The following is a 15,926-nucleotide window of genomic DNA, read 5'->3' as shown; positions in this document are numbered from 1 at the left end:
AATAGACAATAGACAATGCTATAATAATTGGAATTACAATAATTACTGCATAATCAGAATTATATAGAATTATGTTAGTGGATCTAACACGACAACAGCAATATGATTGATTGACTTTAACATGACTGATTAACTTTAAAGTGTATTGAAATAATGTGATCTTATCACAAAGTCAGTTTTGTTCGAAACATATGCGTTTGTCTGTCCTTGAAGAGAAGTCCCTCCTCTGTTGCTTATCCTGAAGTTTCGTCCTTTTTTTCCCATTAAGATTTTTTTAATAAAGCAGATATTGGTAGCAAAGAGTATCAGCTGTTTAAGTTTTCATTTAAAACAGTTTTTTTGTCACTAGAGGGCAGCAAAGACGAACTGTACACACAACACTGACATATTAACATATTATCACTATTTACAGTGAACAAACTTGTTAGCAAAAAGTTGCCAGCAGATACAGAGAGTCCATTTGGAGTTGTATTTCAGAGCAATTGGCAAATGTAAGCTAGCTGCTAACTTTTTCTGTGTCTTTGCCAGAAACAGCTGCTTGCTGCTGATGGAAACGAGCTTGATGAGAGCGATGAGTGCGAATCATTTTCTGGCCAGTAAACCAAAAGAATGAGCCGAAAGACCAGAAAATGTTCAGTCAGGTGATAAATCTCTGTGGGTTTGTCTCAATGAAACATACTTTTCACATGCAAGCAGTCATGTGATTCATGATTCATATAAAAAATATCAATGATAGCTTCTTTAAAAGCTTTAAAATCTGGCTTTAACATTTTAAATCAGTGCAACCTGCCTTGTATGTCATTACCTTTGTAGTGACCAACAGTGGATTTTTAATAATGGGCCAGAATATTGGTTCAACCCACACAGCTTTCGTGGAATCAGTCCTGTTTGCTAGAGCAAGATGGACTGTGTGTGTGTGTGTGTGCATGTGTATGTGTGTGTGTGTGTGTGTGTGTGTGTGTGTGTGTGTGTGTGTGTATTCATGTGTGTACACGTCGTACAGAACACATATTGTGTGTGTCCGTTCTGAGAATAAAGGGTGCTTGGGCACTGCATTGCGATTTGAAGGGCGGAGGGCAGGACAGAGTGAGCTGTAGTTTGCAGGTTCATGCTGTATATTTATGGTACAGTCCTGTAACCAGATCCCACATGGAGGCTCAGCCCAGCCCAGATCAGACCAGGGCTGAGTAAATCTCACAAGTGTTGCCTGAAAATAACCCTGGCTATTTATAACTCCTGTCTCTTCAGCAGAAGAGGAAGTTCATAATATTTCATTGACGTTTGTTCCCCGGGTCCCACTCTGCAAGAAGTAACCTCGATCTGACAACAGAACACCGCTGTAGTTTCCAGTTTCCACAGGAAGCTAGAGGACGCCGATTAGACTGCAGATATAGAAGAGGATGCAACTGACTTTACACCCAGAGCAAACCCTCTGGAAAACAGTGTCTTCTAATGTGATGATGATATAGTTAAGCTGTAGCACTTAATGTTCCCTTAGATCACATTCACCACCATCTCCTGTAGAAATATGGAAATGGTTTTAGGATGAGTGATCTATTGTCCGATTAGATGGAACTTGCTGCCCTCTTGAGGTTTCATGTTACAACAGGCTGCTCAGTGGAGGAAAAAGCATAAGGTGCCATGGTAACCGGACTGCCAACACATCTCCCACAGACTCATGAGGTTCTTTCTGTTGGTGTGACAACTTTTCAGTTTTACATCGCTGACTGAGAACAGGTTCTGCAACATAACCTGACTAAGAAAATCATTTAATTAGAGATAAATACACAGACAGAAGACGAATATGTGTGGGGAACACTTACTAAAAGGTTTTCTAAATCAGTGGTTACCAACAATTTCTGTCTAATGTTTCCACTTGTCAGATTAACTTACTACACCTTTGTAGACATAGTTCAGATGTGTTCATTTGAAATTATTACTGGCTTTTACACTAGTGATATTATAAAAAGGTATGTATGATGATTTGTTTTCATAAAATATTGTAATTGCATTAATCGTTCATCTGTTACTCTTAGCCAATTATTTCAACAATATATCCGTTAATGTTATGTAAACTTTTTGTCCCTAACTTTTAGTTCACTATTTCAAATTTCTTTTTATCCATACTTTTATCTAAGAATTTTAATCACTGATCATAACTTTTAGCTATCTAATTTCAACACTTTGCAATATATGTGCATATATTTTTTAATCCAATCACAATTTCAACTCTTCGTCTAATTAGTTAAACTAATCTACAGTCTTTCCACGTCCCCCTGGCATTCAAGTAGCTTCCCCTGGTTGGGAATCACAGCTCCATGTGTGTACCATATTTAATAAGACCATGTATGAGGTTGTAAAGAACCTTGGAAGAGTCTGTAACATGTTTCACATCAGTAGTAGCAGGTCTGCAGTGAAAATGATGAAGCCGGGTAGAGAAACAGAACAGAGGAGCTGAAAGTGAGATGGAAATGTTATCAAATGAAAACAGGTGTGTGACAGGGAGATCATGTTGCTGAAGAACCTGTGTCTATGCAGCAGCCTTCACACAGAGCAGAGGCAAATCAAAGACAGGCATGGCTAAAAGGTGACTTAGGATATCAATAAATAATTGTGCCAAAGGTGTCACAGTTAATTTTGCGATGACATGTCTGAGTTTACAAGGTTTAAAACGCTACTTCTTACGGTCTATGGAAGAGACAGACGGCTATGTGCACACAAGGAAGACAAAAGTAAAGTAAAAGGTTGATGATTACACTGAAACTCCCAGTCCACTTATATAAGATCCTCATGTTGACCCTGTGCACTTCTCGTCATAGAAAACACCTCACAGAGCAGAGCAACGTTTGCAGCAAACTGTGGCATTTAAATCCTTTTTATGGGCATTTCCTCTTGTTGTATGTGTCACATTCAACCTGCAGAGGGCACTAGAGGAGCTGCTGCACATTGATATAGTCAGAAGAGTCCACCACTCCTCTCCTGGTGGCTTTCAAGAGAAAACATCTCCTCTCTGTTTCAGTATCAATCTCACATTCTTGACATTTTTCTGCGTGACTGTGTATCACTATAACCACACTTTGACCTTATGTTGAGGAAAGGTAGACAGATATTTGAATGAATGGGCTCCAAAAACGCCCTACCAATCATGTCCATAGGCACATAGTAAAGTAAACCAAAGTGTAGGACAATTTGCAAATTTGGCTAGATGACTATGCTAGATTAAATGTCAGGGGGATCACTAAAGGACAATAAATGTCTGCATCAAAGTTGACCGAAATCCATGCTATAATAATTGAGACATTTAACTCCAAATTTCAAATGGATCATCCTCTGGGCACCATAAATATCTATACAACATTTTGAGGGAGTCCATGCAATCAATCAACTAATAACACAACTTAAAAAGGTCCAATCCATTGTGTACATGTTGAGATATTTCAATAGATTGCTGATGCAGGGGATCACCACAGTCAGTAGGCTTCATCCTCTGGGGACCATGAGTATTAATACAAAATTCCAAGGGAGGCCATGCATCAATTAACCAAGTGTGGAACTTCACCAATGTCCAATCCATCCTGTAGATGTTATATTACATTGTATTTCAATAGATGGGTGAAAATGTCAACATGCTGGTGATTCAGGGGATCATCACAGTCAGTAGGCTTCATCCTCTGGGGAACACTCATATCTGTCTGCTTATTGGACCTAACCCCAGGTGAGTTTGGTATCTATGAAATTGCTTTTTTAATATAAAAGGCTGGTATTTGCCAGTATCTGAAAGCCCCGGTTATCAAAACCATTATTGTGCATCCACTTGGGAACATGAACACACATTATCTATATATATATATATATATATATATATATATATATATATATATGATGGAATTAAATTCACCACTGTAGCGGAAAGACAATCTCTATTGAAGATACCACTTCAGAAAGGTGGGGAAATGGCATAGGTTTGTCTTCTGGGGAGCATGAACTTATCACCCAGGTGGCTCCTGATCAGGGTCTCTCAGCAGGGGGGGGTACAAAAGCAGCTAGCAAAAGGAAGTAATTTTGACTGGCTGTTAGTGAAAGCCTTCTGTCTAACCGGCTCCTCCACTTTCACCTGCGAGTCTACATTTAGACACTGAGCTCAGGCTGTTATGTGATGTAACAGTAGAATAGGCCCCAGCTGCTACAGAGGTTACAAGCAACTGAAACTAGGGAGGCAAAAGGTTAGGGCCTCTCAGAATAAACATGCGAGTGTGTGCTTGGATAAGAAATTGAGGTAGAGGAAAATTTGGTGAGTATACACAGAAGCAAGATTTTGGCTTGTGTTGAGGTAATGAATCTATTATAAAAATGACAAAATTAAATAGTGTGATCTTTGTCTCACACATCTCAGTGAAAGTGTTGACAGCTACTCATTTCAATCAGCAGCTTGCAAAGTTGCAACTCAGGAGTGGTGGAGTCATGAGCTACACTGTCACGGTGAAACCACAGGCATTAAGATTGCATTTGTCTCTCAAACACTATAAATAGAACATATAAATTTAAGATTATGCTCACAGTTGCCTAGTCAGAATCCAGTAGCAACATTTGCTCTGTGTATGGGAGCGCTGCGATAAGCCTCATCCTGTTTGGGGTTTTAGAAAGCCTGTATTGAAAGCGAAACACCTGTCAATAAGTTTTAGTAAGTATTCAGCTCATTGTAAGAAGGTTATAATGTAAATGTTTAACAGCCTGGAGTACAAGCCAGTAATTATGACTTCCTGAGACACAGTAGCAACACTGCATGCTTTCATTTATTCATGTAACACTGAACCATGACAAGAAACAGCAAAAAAAAAATCTTCTGAAAAAAAACTGGGTGAATGGTTGAAATGAATAAAAGCAAACAGTCAAGTTTGTAATGTTTAATTTAGATTGTTTAATGTTAATTCCATGCTGTGTTTCAGTAAGAACAATACAGATTCCCTGTCTGTGGCTCCAGTCAGATATCCAGTAGTACAAATCAGCTCCAAGTTACACATAATGAAGCAAAACAAAGAAGAACAAACAAAGGAAACGACGAAGAAAGTAAACCTCTGATTCTAGAGGAGCTTTAGTACAAAGTGGGGGGGGGAGCAGCAGAAAAAGAATATTTGCTAACTCATGCAAGCACTGACAATCTTGATATTTTAGGGCTGTCTGTCGAGGAGCAAGGGGGCCAAATTGAGACTTGTCTTTTACACAAGTGACGAAACTCCCAAGTTTTTCTTTTTTTTTTTTTCTTTTGATGAATTAAAACCACCAGCTAGCTATAAGTCGACCTTCAGCATGTGTGCACAGTTACAGTATTTCAGCACAAAGTACAGTCCAAAGACAACTACAAAAAACATGACAACAGAATCACTATGGTGTAAAAGTTAAGCACTTCTTTGCCCCACGTGGATATCGCGAATTTTGCCAACTTCCTCTGAAAAACTAAGTTAACAAAAGGGCACTTTTTTTTTTAGTTTTTCAAACTGCCCATAAAAAGGTAAAATGATTCGCATGACATTTTCACTAAAAACAGATAAAATAGCTCCCATAACTAATAGTCAACATTATCAGTAATAAAAGTTAATTTCTGTAATTACATTAAGAAAAAAAATTCTCAATACATCCAGCAACTGATAAAAATATTGAGGAAAAAGCAAAAAAAACAAACAAACAAAAATACAATAATGAAAACAAAGATAACATTTCAGAACCGCTTGTACCAGGACAAAAAAAAAAAGAAAAAAAAAATCCAGGGACTCTCTTTATCTTTGTCTTTCTAACATTGTATTTACTGTCTCAATTAAGTGGTATTTTTCTTGAATGATGTAAGGGCTAATATAAAAATAAAAAAGAAGAAGAAAAAATAAACTTGTTAGCTCCGTGACCCTGCTGGGTCTCGGAGCTGCGGAGGAGGTGGAAGAAAGAAGGAAAAAGGAAGAGAGGAGGGAAGAGGAGGGTGACACGCAGAGAGGGAAGAGGATATTGGAAAGAGGGAGGGGGGTTGAGGAAAAGGAGGACGACGAAGGTGAAGGGACGAGGAGTGTGAGGAGGTGAGGGGAGGGTCTCAAGTTGTTGGCTGTTGGTGGCATAGTCTCACTGGGCCTCATCCTCTACGTCTTGCAGTGCCTCTTTGTTCTGTTCTTCACCTGGTAAAGAAAAACAGTCCAAGTCAAAAACATGTTTTCCAGCCTTAATGCTGAGTCACAGGCAGGCAGGACAAAAACCCACTGACTGCTAAACCCCTCCCCCGCCCCCCAGAACAGTGGATATTAACAGTCTGGAGGGTGAGGTTTGTTTTAAGCCTTCACAAAACAAACAAAAAACAAGGCAAAAGTGTAACAAAATGATAAAAAAGTGCATTTGTTTGCTAATGCTAACGTAAGCTGCAGTTATTGCACCTAACTACACTAGTAACCAAGCATTAGTCACTTCTAAAGCAAAGGAGCACTATACAATACATAGTTAACTATATATAATGTTGGGGTTATAAATAACAGGTATTAAAAAGCTCTGTTTGTGAGCAGCACATCTCCCATGAAGTATTCTTCTGTGTAAAAGAAATTCAGTCCTGGATTTTGTCAGCTAACGTTAGCTAATGCCAGCCAACATTCGTGACTCTGTCCTGCTCTTTACTGGATTTGAGGAAGTTTACACTCCAAGCTAACGTCACGATAGCGTTATGCTTGCCAAGCTTATCGTTCCTCAGCTCATCTGAAAAGCCTTTTTTTTAACATTAAAAAGCAGAAACACACTGTATGAACATTAGAACGGGTATGAAGGCAAAGCAGGAACATGTTAGAATGATTTGACAGCAGATTGAACACCAGGACTAAAAAGCTCTGCAGTGTAACACAAGAATAATACTCATGGCAGATTTAAGTTGCCTTTTACAGGGTTGTTGCTATTAAATGAGACTGCTAGCTAACGTACAGCTGATAAAATCATATTTTAGTAACATAATTGACAGTTGCTGGCCACAAACGAGGAAGCTGAAAACTGACCTCACAAATTTGCATATTATGATGAAAAACGGTATAGCAACAGCAAATTAGCAAGTCATCAATCTTCTCCCAACACAGGTACATTAAAACTGTGGGACATTCAATTTGGAATGTGGCCAACAGTAAAGCCCAGGTTATTTCTTTCTATTATTAATGAAAACAATAGAATGGGAAGTATTTGTTTATTTTAAATGAATGTGAAAGTTAAAAAATGATGTGTTTTCCCCCTAATTTTCATCTTTGGTTGTTGTCAGTATCTGAGCTGACCTCATTTATTTTTACTGGTTCTTGCATCAGGAAACAACTTTCAAATGCATGGAAACATTAAATCCAAATGAAATTCAGTTTAAACTGATCTGCTCCACCCTTAAAAAAAAAACTTTTTTCCATGAAGATCTGAAAAAACTGAATAATTAGCCTTAATTACAGATTTCGGCAATTTCCTGCATGCTGAACCCAAACTTAACTCCCCCTCCCCCCAGTGTCCAGTGAGGGTGAAACAAGGAATCAAATGCAAATCAAAAAAACTGTCTGAAAAACTGAAAGTGTAAAGAAAAAAAAGAAAAAAAAAGAAAAAAGAGTGCTTGGACTATATTGAGTCAGTTTCACCTTTACACAAAAACACACATGCAGATGCATCTGACATCTTCAACTTGCTCCTAATGAAGAAGCTCAAATGCTTTATTACTTCAATACAAATCAATCAGGGTTTTCTTTGCTTTGTCCTCAACCACAGTCACGTGAGTTTGAGTTGACTAAATGCAGTGAAGTGTACACGAACAGTGTAACATGCCAATAATAATCTAAACCTCTGCTCCTGGGTGTAGATACAGGTCTAACAGGCAACTAAAGTGAATGATCAACTGACTGCTGATCAAAGATTCTGCCTGCCGATAATTTATCAAAGATCCGACCTATTGATCGAGTGACAAAGCAGCAGGTGAATGCATTGAAAGATTAAACTGTGAGTGAGTGTTAGTGCGGAGAGGAAAATAAAAAGGCAGCCACACACACAGCAAGGCTTTGGGTGAGCAACACTTACAAAGTACAGTTAACATGGGAAATGAACAGTCAGGTTTGTTTCCTTTAGGACTCTACAGCAGAGGGAACGAGAAAAAAAAAAAAAAAAAAAGACAAGAGAGATGATGAGTCACTGAGAAAGAAAGAAAGAAAGGTGCTGGTGGACGCTCGGCCAGACATGGCTGCTTTTGTAATGCAGACTGCTGGAATGAATGGAGGAAGGAAAGAAAATGAATCAAACAAGGGCTGAAGGATAGACTGTTTATGGAGAAAACGCTATGAAAGAGTGCAAACTTTAATAATTAACAGAATCTTAACTGTTGATGAAGACAACCGTTGCCAGGAAACTTGAAGCAGCAGCTAATTAACGTTATTTCAAAGAGCAAGTGAAGAAAACTCAACAGACATCTCAGCTGTCTGGTTATAAGATGCTCAGCATGTTGGAGCCTCTGCATCTGACCAATGATGCTTTGTAGAAAAAGACAACATTGTATGATTTTTAATGTTTAAAAAATAACAAGAGGACTGTCTTTTTGCTCTTCATAAAATACTCCCATAGCAGTAAGTTCTATGTCTACGTATACAACCTGGTGTCATGAGCCCTCGTAGATTTTTGTCATATATACTATGACATGTCAACATCCTGAGCCTGTAATCCATTTGAAGTATATTTCCTGAATGTTTTTTAATCACATGAGTATTCATTTATGTAATATAAGCCTCATTACATTAAGTCCTTGAGTCAGCAAGTGGACAAGTCTGGACATTTGGATTGAGTCAATGACAAGTGTATCAAGTATCAAATGTATCATATCATTGTTTTAGGGTTATAACCGTAAAAACCTCTGAATCTGGATCTCCAGGTTTCAGGGCTGTGAAGTGGTCTTGATTTAGCAGCAGTTTGTCATTATTACCATAGCTGACCAACTGTTACTTTAAGTAATAAATTAATAACATGGAGGGACAACAAGCAACTGCAGCTTGTTATAACTACAGTCCTGTGCTTTATTCTGCCTGTACTTTCATTTGAAATGATCACATTTAAATCCCAGTATTGTCGTTTGGTCGTGTTCCTCAAATCTTTCAGTGGTGCAACATGAAAAAGCAGCCTTATGTACACCAGACTTTTGATTTTGCTTTTTTTTTAACATCCGGGCTCACCCTCATTGACCTTAAACATCCAGATGTCCTTGTTACTCTTTTTTTCCTTCTCTCCAGTATCTCAACTTTAATCTAACATCTAAGATCAGACAAATCACATTAGCCTTCATCTGGATGGCTATGAGACAGGAGCAGATCCTTTGTGCATTTTAAAGCCCTCCAGAGGGGTCGAACACTGTGAGTGCCCATTTCTTCTAACAACCTAACTAATTCATCTCTGGTGTATGTTCCTCAAGAGGATGCTAAACAAAAGGAAACTGGACTACATGTATGAAGAAAAGATAAATACACATGACTAATTATTTGAGACTCTCAAACAACTGTACTTATCGCACCAAGGTCCAGTACTCAAAGCTCCTATACAGACGACTATGCTATATTATTCAATGAAATCTGATGATGCAGAGCCAAGGAGGTCATAGAAAAAATAAATCTCATACTATCCATTTAGTATAAAGTATCACCGTCATGCTATTAGTCTTGCTTCTTTATGTCACAGTCACACATTTGACATGGTTTTATTAAGATCTTGGAATGATATGTGATATATACACTTTCTTTTCTTTGAGATCACAATGTTTCGCTGTAAAAATGTTGACACAGTGGACATCAAGTTCTTATAAAGTTCAGGCTTCTGAGGTGCTTCAAAATGTAATGTTGTCTTTTTTCATCTTTAAACTTTCAGCTGACAATGAAAAATACACAAGAAAATAATTAAATGGAGAGCAGCACAAACTCTCCATGATACCTCCTGGGCTCTGTATGATGACAAAGCTACGACAAGCATTAAATGTAAATCTGTCATAGGGGTGGGGATAGCTGGGATTTCCTCAATCCTCCTTATTGGTTCGGTTCTTTATCAATATTCTTATCTGTTACTTTTTAATTACTAAAGAACTGTTTAAGATGAGGAGCATTGTTTTTTTTAAAGAGTAAATTCAGAACAGCATTAGAACTGATTCATGTTTTAAAATACAACAATATAGTTTCTCGAGCAGCAACTGAAATGCTTACCACTGCAATTCACTATAAACTCAATATTTCACTTGAAAAAAAAAACAAACAACTAAAATGTCAATAAAATTAATATTAACAAACAATAAACTTCAGAGTGAAGTTTAGAAAGAATGCAGAGCACAGAAGTCTGTCACTACTAGCACAGTCATTGCTCCTGTCCTCTGTCCTCCTCTTTCTGCTGTTGATAGAGGGAGCTGCTGGACTGAGAAGAGGGGGGACTGCCACTAGATAAGTCTACAAGAATTTGACTAGTTTTGAATATGTGTTACAAACTAAGCTAAACAGTTAGGCTACATAAAGAAAGACTTCCTTGTTCATAACAATTTATTGGTTATGTAAAACATTGCAGCAGTGAATGCTTTCCTACATGTTGATGAGGTTATCTTTTACTTCACCTGGTTCACTGTTTCCACTGCAATTTCTCTGCTGCCTGTGTGTGTGTGTGTGTGTGTGTGTGTGCTCTCTCAGAGCGCAGAAGAAAGGACAGAACAACCAGAAATTCTGAGTTTTTGCTCTCACTCCTGAAGTTTCTTAAATTACCGTTAGAAGAACCGATCTTAAAAATAAGCCCAAGCTCTTCCGGGTTTTGGGTTAATTTCCTAATCTTCCATTTCCTTGTAAAGAGTTGAGCACAATATCACATGTTAACATCATCAGAACATATAAAGCTGCTCACAGAATGAACATGTCATCAATATCAAAGGTTTTAGGGGGGTGAGAAGAGATGAGTGGGTGGGGGGTGAGTTAGTTCATCAGTGCATCAGCATCTATACCTGCAAAAAGAAGTTCTTCTATAGATAAACAGGTACACACGATTTATCTGTGTCATGTCTTCTAACTGTGTGAGCGTTATGTGTCAGCGTCTTACCTTCTCCCTGCATATCTGAAGTCCATAGTGTCAGGTTGTCACGTAACAACTGCATGATAAGTGTGGAGTCCTTGTAGCTTTCTTCACTCAGTGTGTCCAGTTCTGCGATGGCGTCGTCGAACGCGGCTTTTGCCAACCTGAGGAAACAGATTCAGCAGTTCTTCGTAACTGTGCTTCAGAAGATGAATATTTATTATGACATCATGAAGTGGCCCTCAGTCTGATCCTGAATACGTAGCAGGCTGTGTGGCATTGTTTTATAGAAGATCGATACAGACCACATGACTCTTACACACTTGTATTTCCATCAATATATTGGTTTGTTTTCATATATACACACATTTAGACTTTTTTTTTTTTTAATTGATCTATATTAACAGAAGTTCACTTTTATCCTCTGTGATTTAATGTGATGAATCAATAAACATGAAAAGCTCATGTTTAATGTATTCATGTGGTGAATACATTAAATACTTTAAGCTGGAAGAGCATCAACATGAATATGAACACAGAGTCTAAAGTTTCAGTCTCGCAAGTCAGAACAATGTAACGCACAGCAACCAGGGAGGATTAGTGAAGAGTGATGGAAAACAAGAGGCGGCACCTGGGTTCTTTATTATCAGGTCTCCAACACTCCTACACCAACTGTCTGATGAACTTTAACTCCCAAATCTGTAGCTGTGTTTAAATCTCTTCACACTATTACAGACATACCTACAATTTTGGGTGCTATGCTCTTCTACTGCTTGGTTCCTGTTAATTACTAGGTATTTTGCTTGAAAAATGACTCCAACAATTAATCAATTTTTACCTGAATAGTTGCAAACCAATTTTCTGTAGATCAACTAATTGATTAAGTGACTCAATTGCAGCTCTACTTATGCAGAGTTTCAATCATTCTGTATAGTACTTTAATTTTAACCGTAACGTAGCTTCTTTACGGAATAAATACGAATTTGTAATTTGTAATTAGTGCCTATTTGTCATTAATAAATGCAACATTGCCTCAAGACACAAGCCAAGTTTCAGTATCTTGGTTGTTTTGGCTAAAAACAAGCAGTGGGACTCAGGAGACATGAGAGCAGCTGCTCACTTAGACCGATGTGTGTTTACAGCAGAGGGCAGAAGAGAGGACAGGGGTGTTACACTGCTGCTGCGAATGCTTCAATTCAACATTTTGCTGACTAAGTATTGACAACACACTTAATACATTACAAATTAGAGTTTATTCTATTGATGAACTTGGGTGCTGATGCATGATAATGAATTTAAAAGGGGTTTTTTGTTGTTGTTTTTTAAGCAAATGAAGGCTAACACTAACCACTTTTCTGGCAGAAACCCTGTTATAACATTTTATTACTCAACCTGCTGTGATCACATTTTAACAGATGACTCTACTTTACCACTGTTGGTGAAAGCTAAAGACACACATAAGAAACATAATATAGCACAAACAGCCACCTGCAAGCGCGATCAGGCGAATTGAGGATCTCGTAGTAGAAGACGGAGAAGTTGAGGGCGAGGCCGAGGCGAATGGGGTGCGTTGGCGGCAGCTCTGACATGGCTAGATCGGTGGCGGTTTTGTAGGCCACCAAGCTGTTCTCTGCTGCCTCCTTTCTGTCGTTGCCGGTGGCAAACTCTGCCAGGTACCTGTGGTAGTCACCCTTCCTGGAGTAGGGGGAAAAAAAAAAGAGAAGTGATCACAATATTGACTTTCATGACTCTGACTCATGACTTTTCTTTAGATGAAAGTCTGTACTGTATGATGAAACTAGTAAACTGTTGCACTCACTTAAAAAAGCAAAGACAAAAGCTTATTCAGCATTCTCTGCCAGGACTTAGTAGGGTTTTTTTTAGTATTAATTATTAATATATTAATTTGAACTCAAAGCTCTTACATTTTGTTATAGAAGACCTTTGACTCTCCCATGACAGCAGAGGGGAGTAGGTGCCTTTCCAGTGCCTCCAGAATGTCACCACAGATTGACTTCAGCTCCTGCTCGACCTGCCACAAAACAAACAGAAGATGATTATTTGATCAGCAAAAACATTTTGGTAATTTGCCACTGAAGCCCTTTTTAAAGTCCAAATTATGCTCTATGCTTCTGTGTGGGTGTGAGGGTCTAAGTGACTCATCTGTCCATAACTGGAGGGGTCAGTGTGGACTGTCCACGTGCAGCCAAAAATATGCCCCTTTAAACTCCATGCTAACAACATCCTTACGCTCTACTGCAGCCTCAATATTTGATTCTTACTAATCAAATTTAGGTGTTCAACGCTCACCAGGTGCTATAATGGTGATAGAAAAAAAAAAAGTGTCCCCCCCAAGGGAGTCGAAGAATGACTAACGAAATGAATCTCTGAATCCCATTAGATCACTGACTGCAGTCCAACTGCCTCTCCCATCTCTCCGACACACTCTAGCCTCTCCCAGAATTATAGCCAGCTCTTATTTCCCTTCATAAAAGCAGGAGAGTGCACAACTTGCCAACCATGACTCAGATGCTGTCTGTCCAGTAGCTGCTCACAGTGTGTATTATCAATATTAAACGTGATCTCACATTAGTGCGTCCTGAGATGCTTTGAAATGAGGAACAGATTAGTGACAGTGACACATGGTGACCCCACACAAGTGCTCCTGACTTGACAGATAATATCTATGTAGCTGTTCTCAGCTTGTTTATGGAAGCTTTACCGTTTGCCTGTATTCCCGGATCATCTTCAGTTTCTCCTCTCCGCCCTTGTTCTCTTCCCTCTGTTCGATACTGCTGATTATCCTCCAGGAAGCTCTCCGAGCTCCGATCACATTCTTGTAGGCCACTGATAGTAGGTTCCTCTCCTCCACTGTGAGCTCCACGTCCATGCCCGCCACGTTCTTCATAGACTCCACCATCTCTGTTGAGGAGGCATACAAAAACTCCCGTGAGCACTCGTATTCTTGTTGCATCATTTTATTCAGAAGATCATGTATCTCTGCAACCTGCCATCCTGAGAGTATGCCTAAAAACTTAGCTGTCAATTTTACCTCTGTGAAACCCCATTAGTCTACCATCTGCACATACTTAAAAAAAAATAGAATTGCATAATTTGACTTGACAATATGCATTAATGGTCCTAACGGTGGATTAAATGCGCCTTAGAGACCCATGGGGTTTTCAGATGGGCAAAATCATGCATTAAGGATGAGGAGCTCTGGCATTGCTGTGGTGCTCAGAGGTAATCATTTACAGCTTACAGCGTATGTTAAGGGTTTAACTGTGACATGGCAGAAGCTGCTGAGAGTTCATGTTGAGGCGGTGTCCTGACCAAAGCCAAACCTCGACCTATCCACTGGCACCAATCCAGCAAACACACACACACACACACACACACACATCTCAACCACTTACTTAGATCATTGATATGTGTCTCATGACGGTATACTGAAACTGTAAAGCTGTAAAGACATTGATGATGGCTGGCTGATTTTGATTCAAATGATGACACATCTTCAGTAAAGTTAATAATCACCTTAATAAAATGAAGAAAGGTGGTACTACTTAAGAAAAATAAATAATGGTTTAATGTGTGGGTTCATTGATCAAATCGTTCAGATTGGACTTTCAGATTGTGAGGCAGGGGCTGATGTAATTTATGGGAGGATATGACTAATCTTTACAACCCTTTAGAAATACAGCATGTTAACATTTGATAACCCGATGCAGATCAGCTTTATGAATACGACTAACTAAGATTGTAGAAAGGTTCCCATTTAAAACAGTAAAACCATAAATCACTCTGTAAATACACTCGTGAATGAGTCATGGCACATTCACATAACGTTACCGGGCAACGTATGACCGTAGCTTCAAGCAGCCGTCTAAAAACAGCCTCTAACCGTTACAAGGCCTGTAATGGTATGACAGTCTGACAGGAGTGAACCAGAGAGAGCAAGAGGGAGTCATTTTCACCCCATCGATCCGTACAGACTGCTTGCAGGGGGGAACACCCCACCAAGTGAACAGCTGCCCTCACACTCACACTCATTCACTGCCTCGCTAATGTTCAAATTGGCTCCATACGTTAATATGGTTACAATGAATGTTAATATGACACCGGGGTGCTTAAAGTAGCTGATCAAGCCAGTAGCTAAAGCGTTAAGCTTCGGAAGCTAGCGTGGTGCAGGGGAGGCAACTCCTGACAGCTCACGCTCCGCTAATCCGCCATTTTGTTGTAGCCCCTTCGCTAACGTTAGCCTCTGTCAGTCACATCCGAACAATTCCCCTTTAAAAACACAGCGCCTTGCTGGTTGTGGCTTTTATTTTAATAACACACAAGCACCTTCCAACGTGGGGCCATGGTAGTGAATAGTTAGCATGAAAAAACGGGCGGTCTTAGTCAGGTTAGCTCTGTGGCTAACCGCGGCTAACGCTGAGCTACCTCGTACAGCAGCGCTCCGTTAACATTAGCTAGAAGAAGGAGACACACGTCCTGCTCTGAGGCTGCCAGCCGGCCCTCACACCGCCGCTTACCGTCATATCGCTCTGCCTGCTCGGCGAGTTTGGCCTGATAAACTAGGTCCTCTCGCTCTCCCATTGTGTGTCGAGATGCGGGTAGAGTAGCGAAGTGAATCAACGTGACAAATCTTTAGTGGAAAAAAAGCACGGTGGTGTGTGTGCCAGGGTCTGTCGGCGGTTCCTAGAAAACCAACTGGGTCGATGATGATGATGAAGATGAAGATGAAGAGTAGTGTTCCGCCCCGCCGGCAGCGCTGCGCTGTGCTCGTCTCATCCGGGTACTGCACATACGCACATAAATCACACAGCTCCCATACGCTGTCCAGTCACCGGACAGTGCAGGCCAATGTC

General features: G+C 39.6%; 1 protein-coding gene across 1 annotated transcript; it reads right to left on the bottom strand.

Annotated features, from left to right (window-relative positions):
- Window positions 1–4,774: 4,774 nt before the first annotated feature.
- On the bottom strand, window positions 4,775–15,845 carry ywhae1 (tyrosine 3-monooxygenase/tryptophan 5-monooxygenase activation protein, epsilon polypeptide 1). Its single transcript, XM_053320558.1, has 6 exons — window positions 15,591–15,845; window positions 13,775–13,974; window positions 12,978–13,084; window positions 12,541–12,747; window positions 11,080–11,216; window positions 4,775–6,158 (listed from the first exon to the last, which is right to left on the bottom strand). Exons 1-6 carry the CDS (start codon window positions 15,652–15,654, stop codon window positions 6,106–6,108), a joined length of 768 nt encoding a protein of 255 aa, XP_053176533.1. The 5' UTR covers window positions 15,655–15,845; the 3' UTR covers window positions 4,775–6,105.
- Between the last annotated feature and the right edge of the window lie 81 nt (window positions 15,846–15,926).

This window comes from Scomber japonicus, chromosome 6 (genome assembly GCF_027409825.1).
Source record: "Scomber japonicus isolate fScoJap1 chromosome 6, fScoJap1.pri, whole genome shotgun sequence".
NCBI lineage: Eukaryota > Metazoa > Chordata > Actinopteri > Scombriformes > Scombridae > Scomber > Scomber japonicus.
This window is presented reverse-complemented; position numbering and strand designations above follow the sequence as displayed.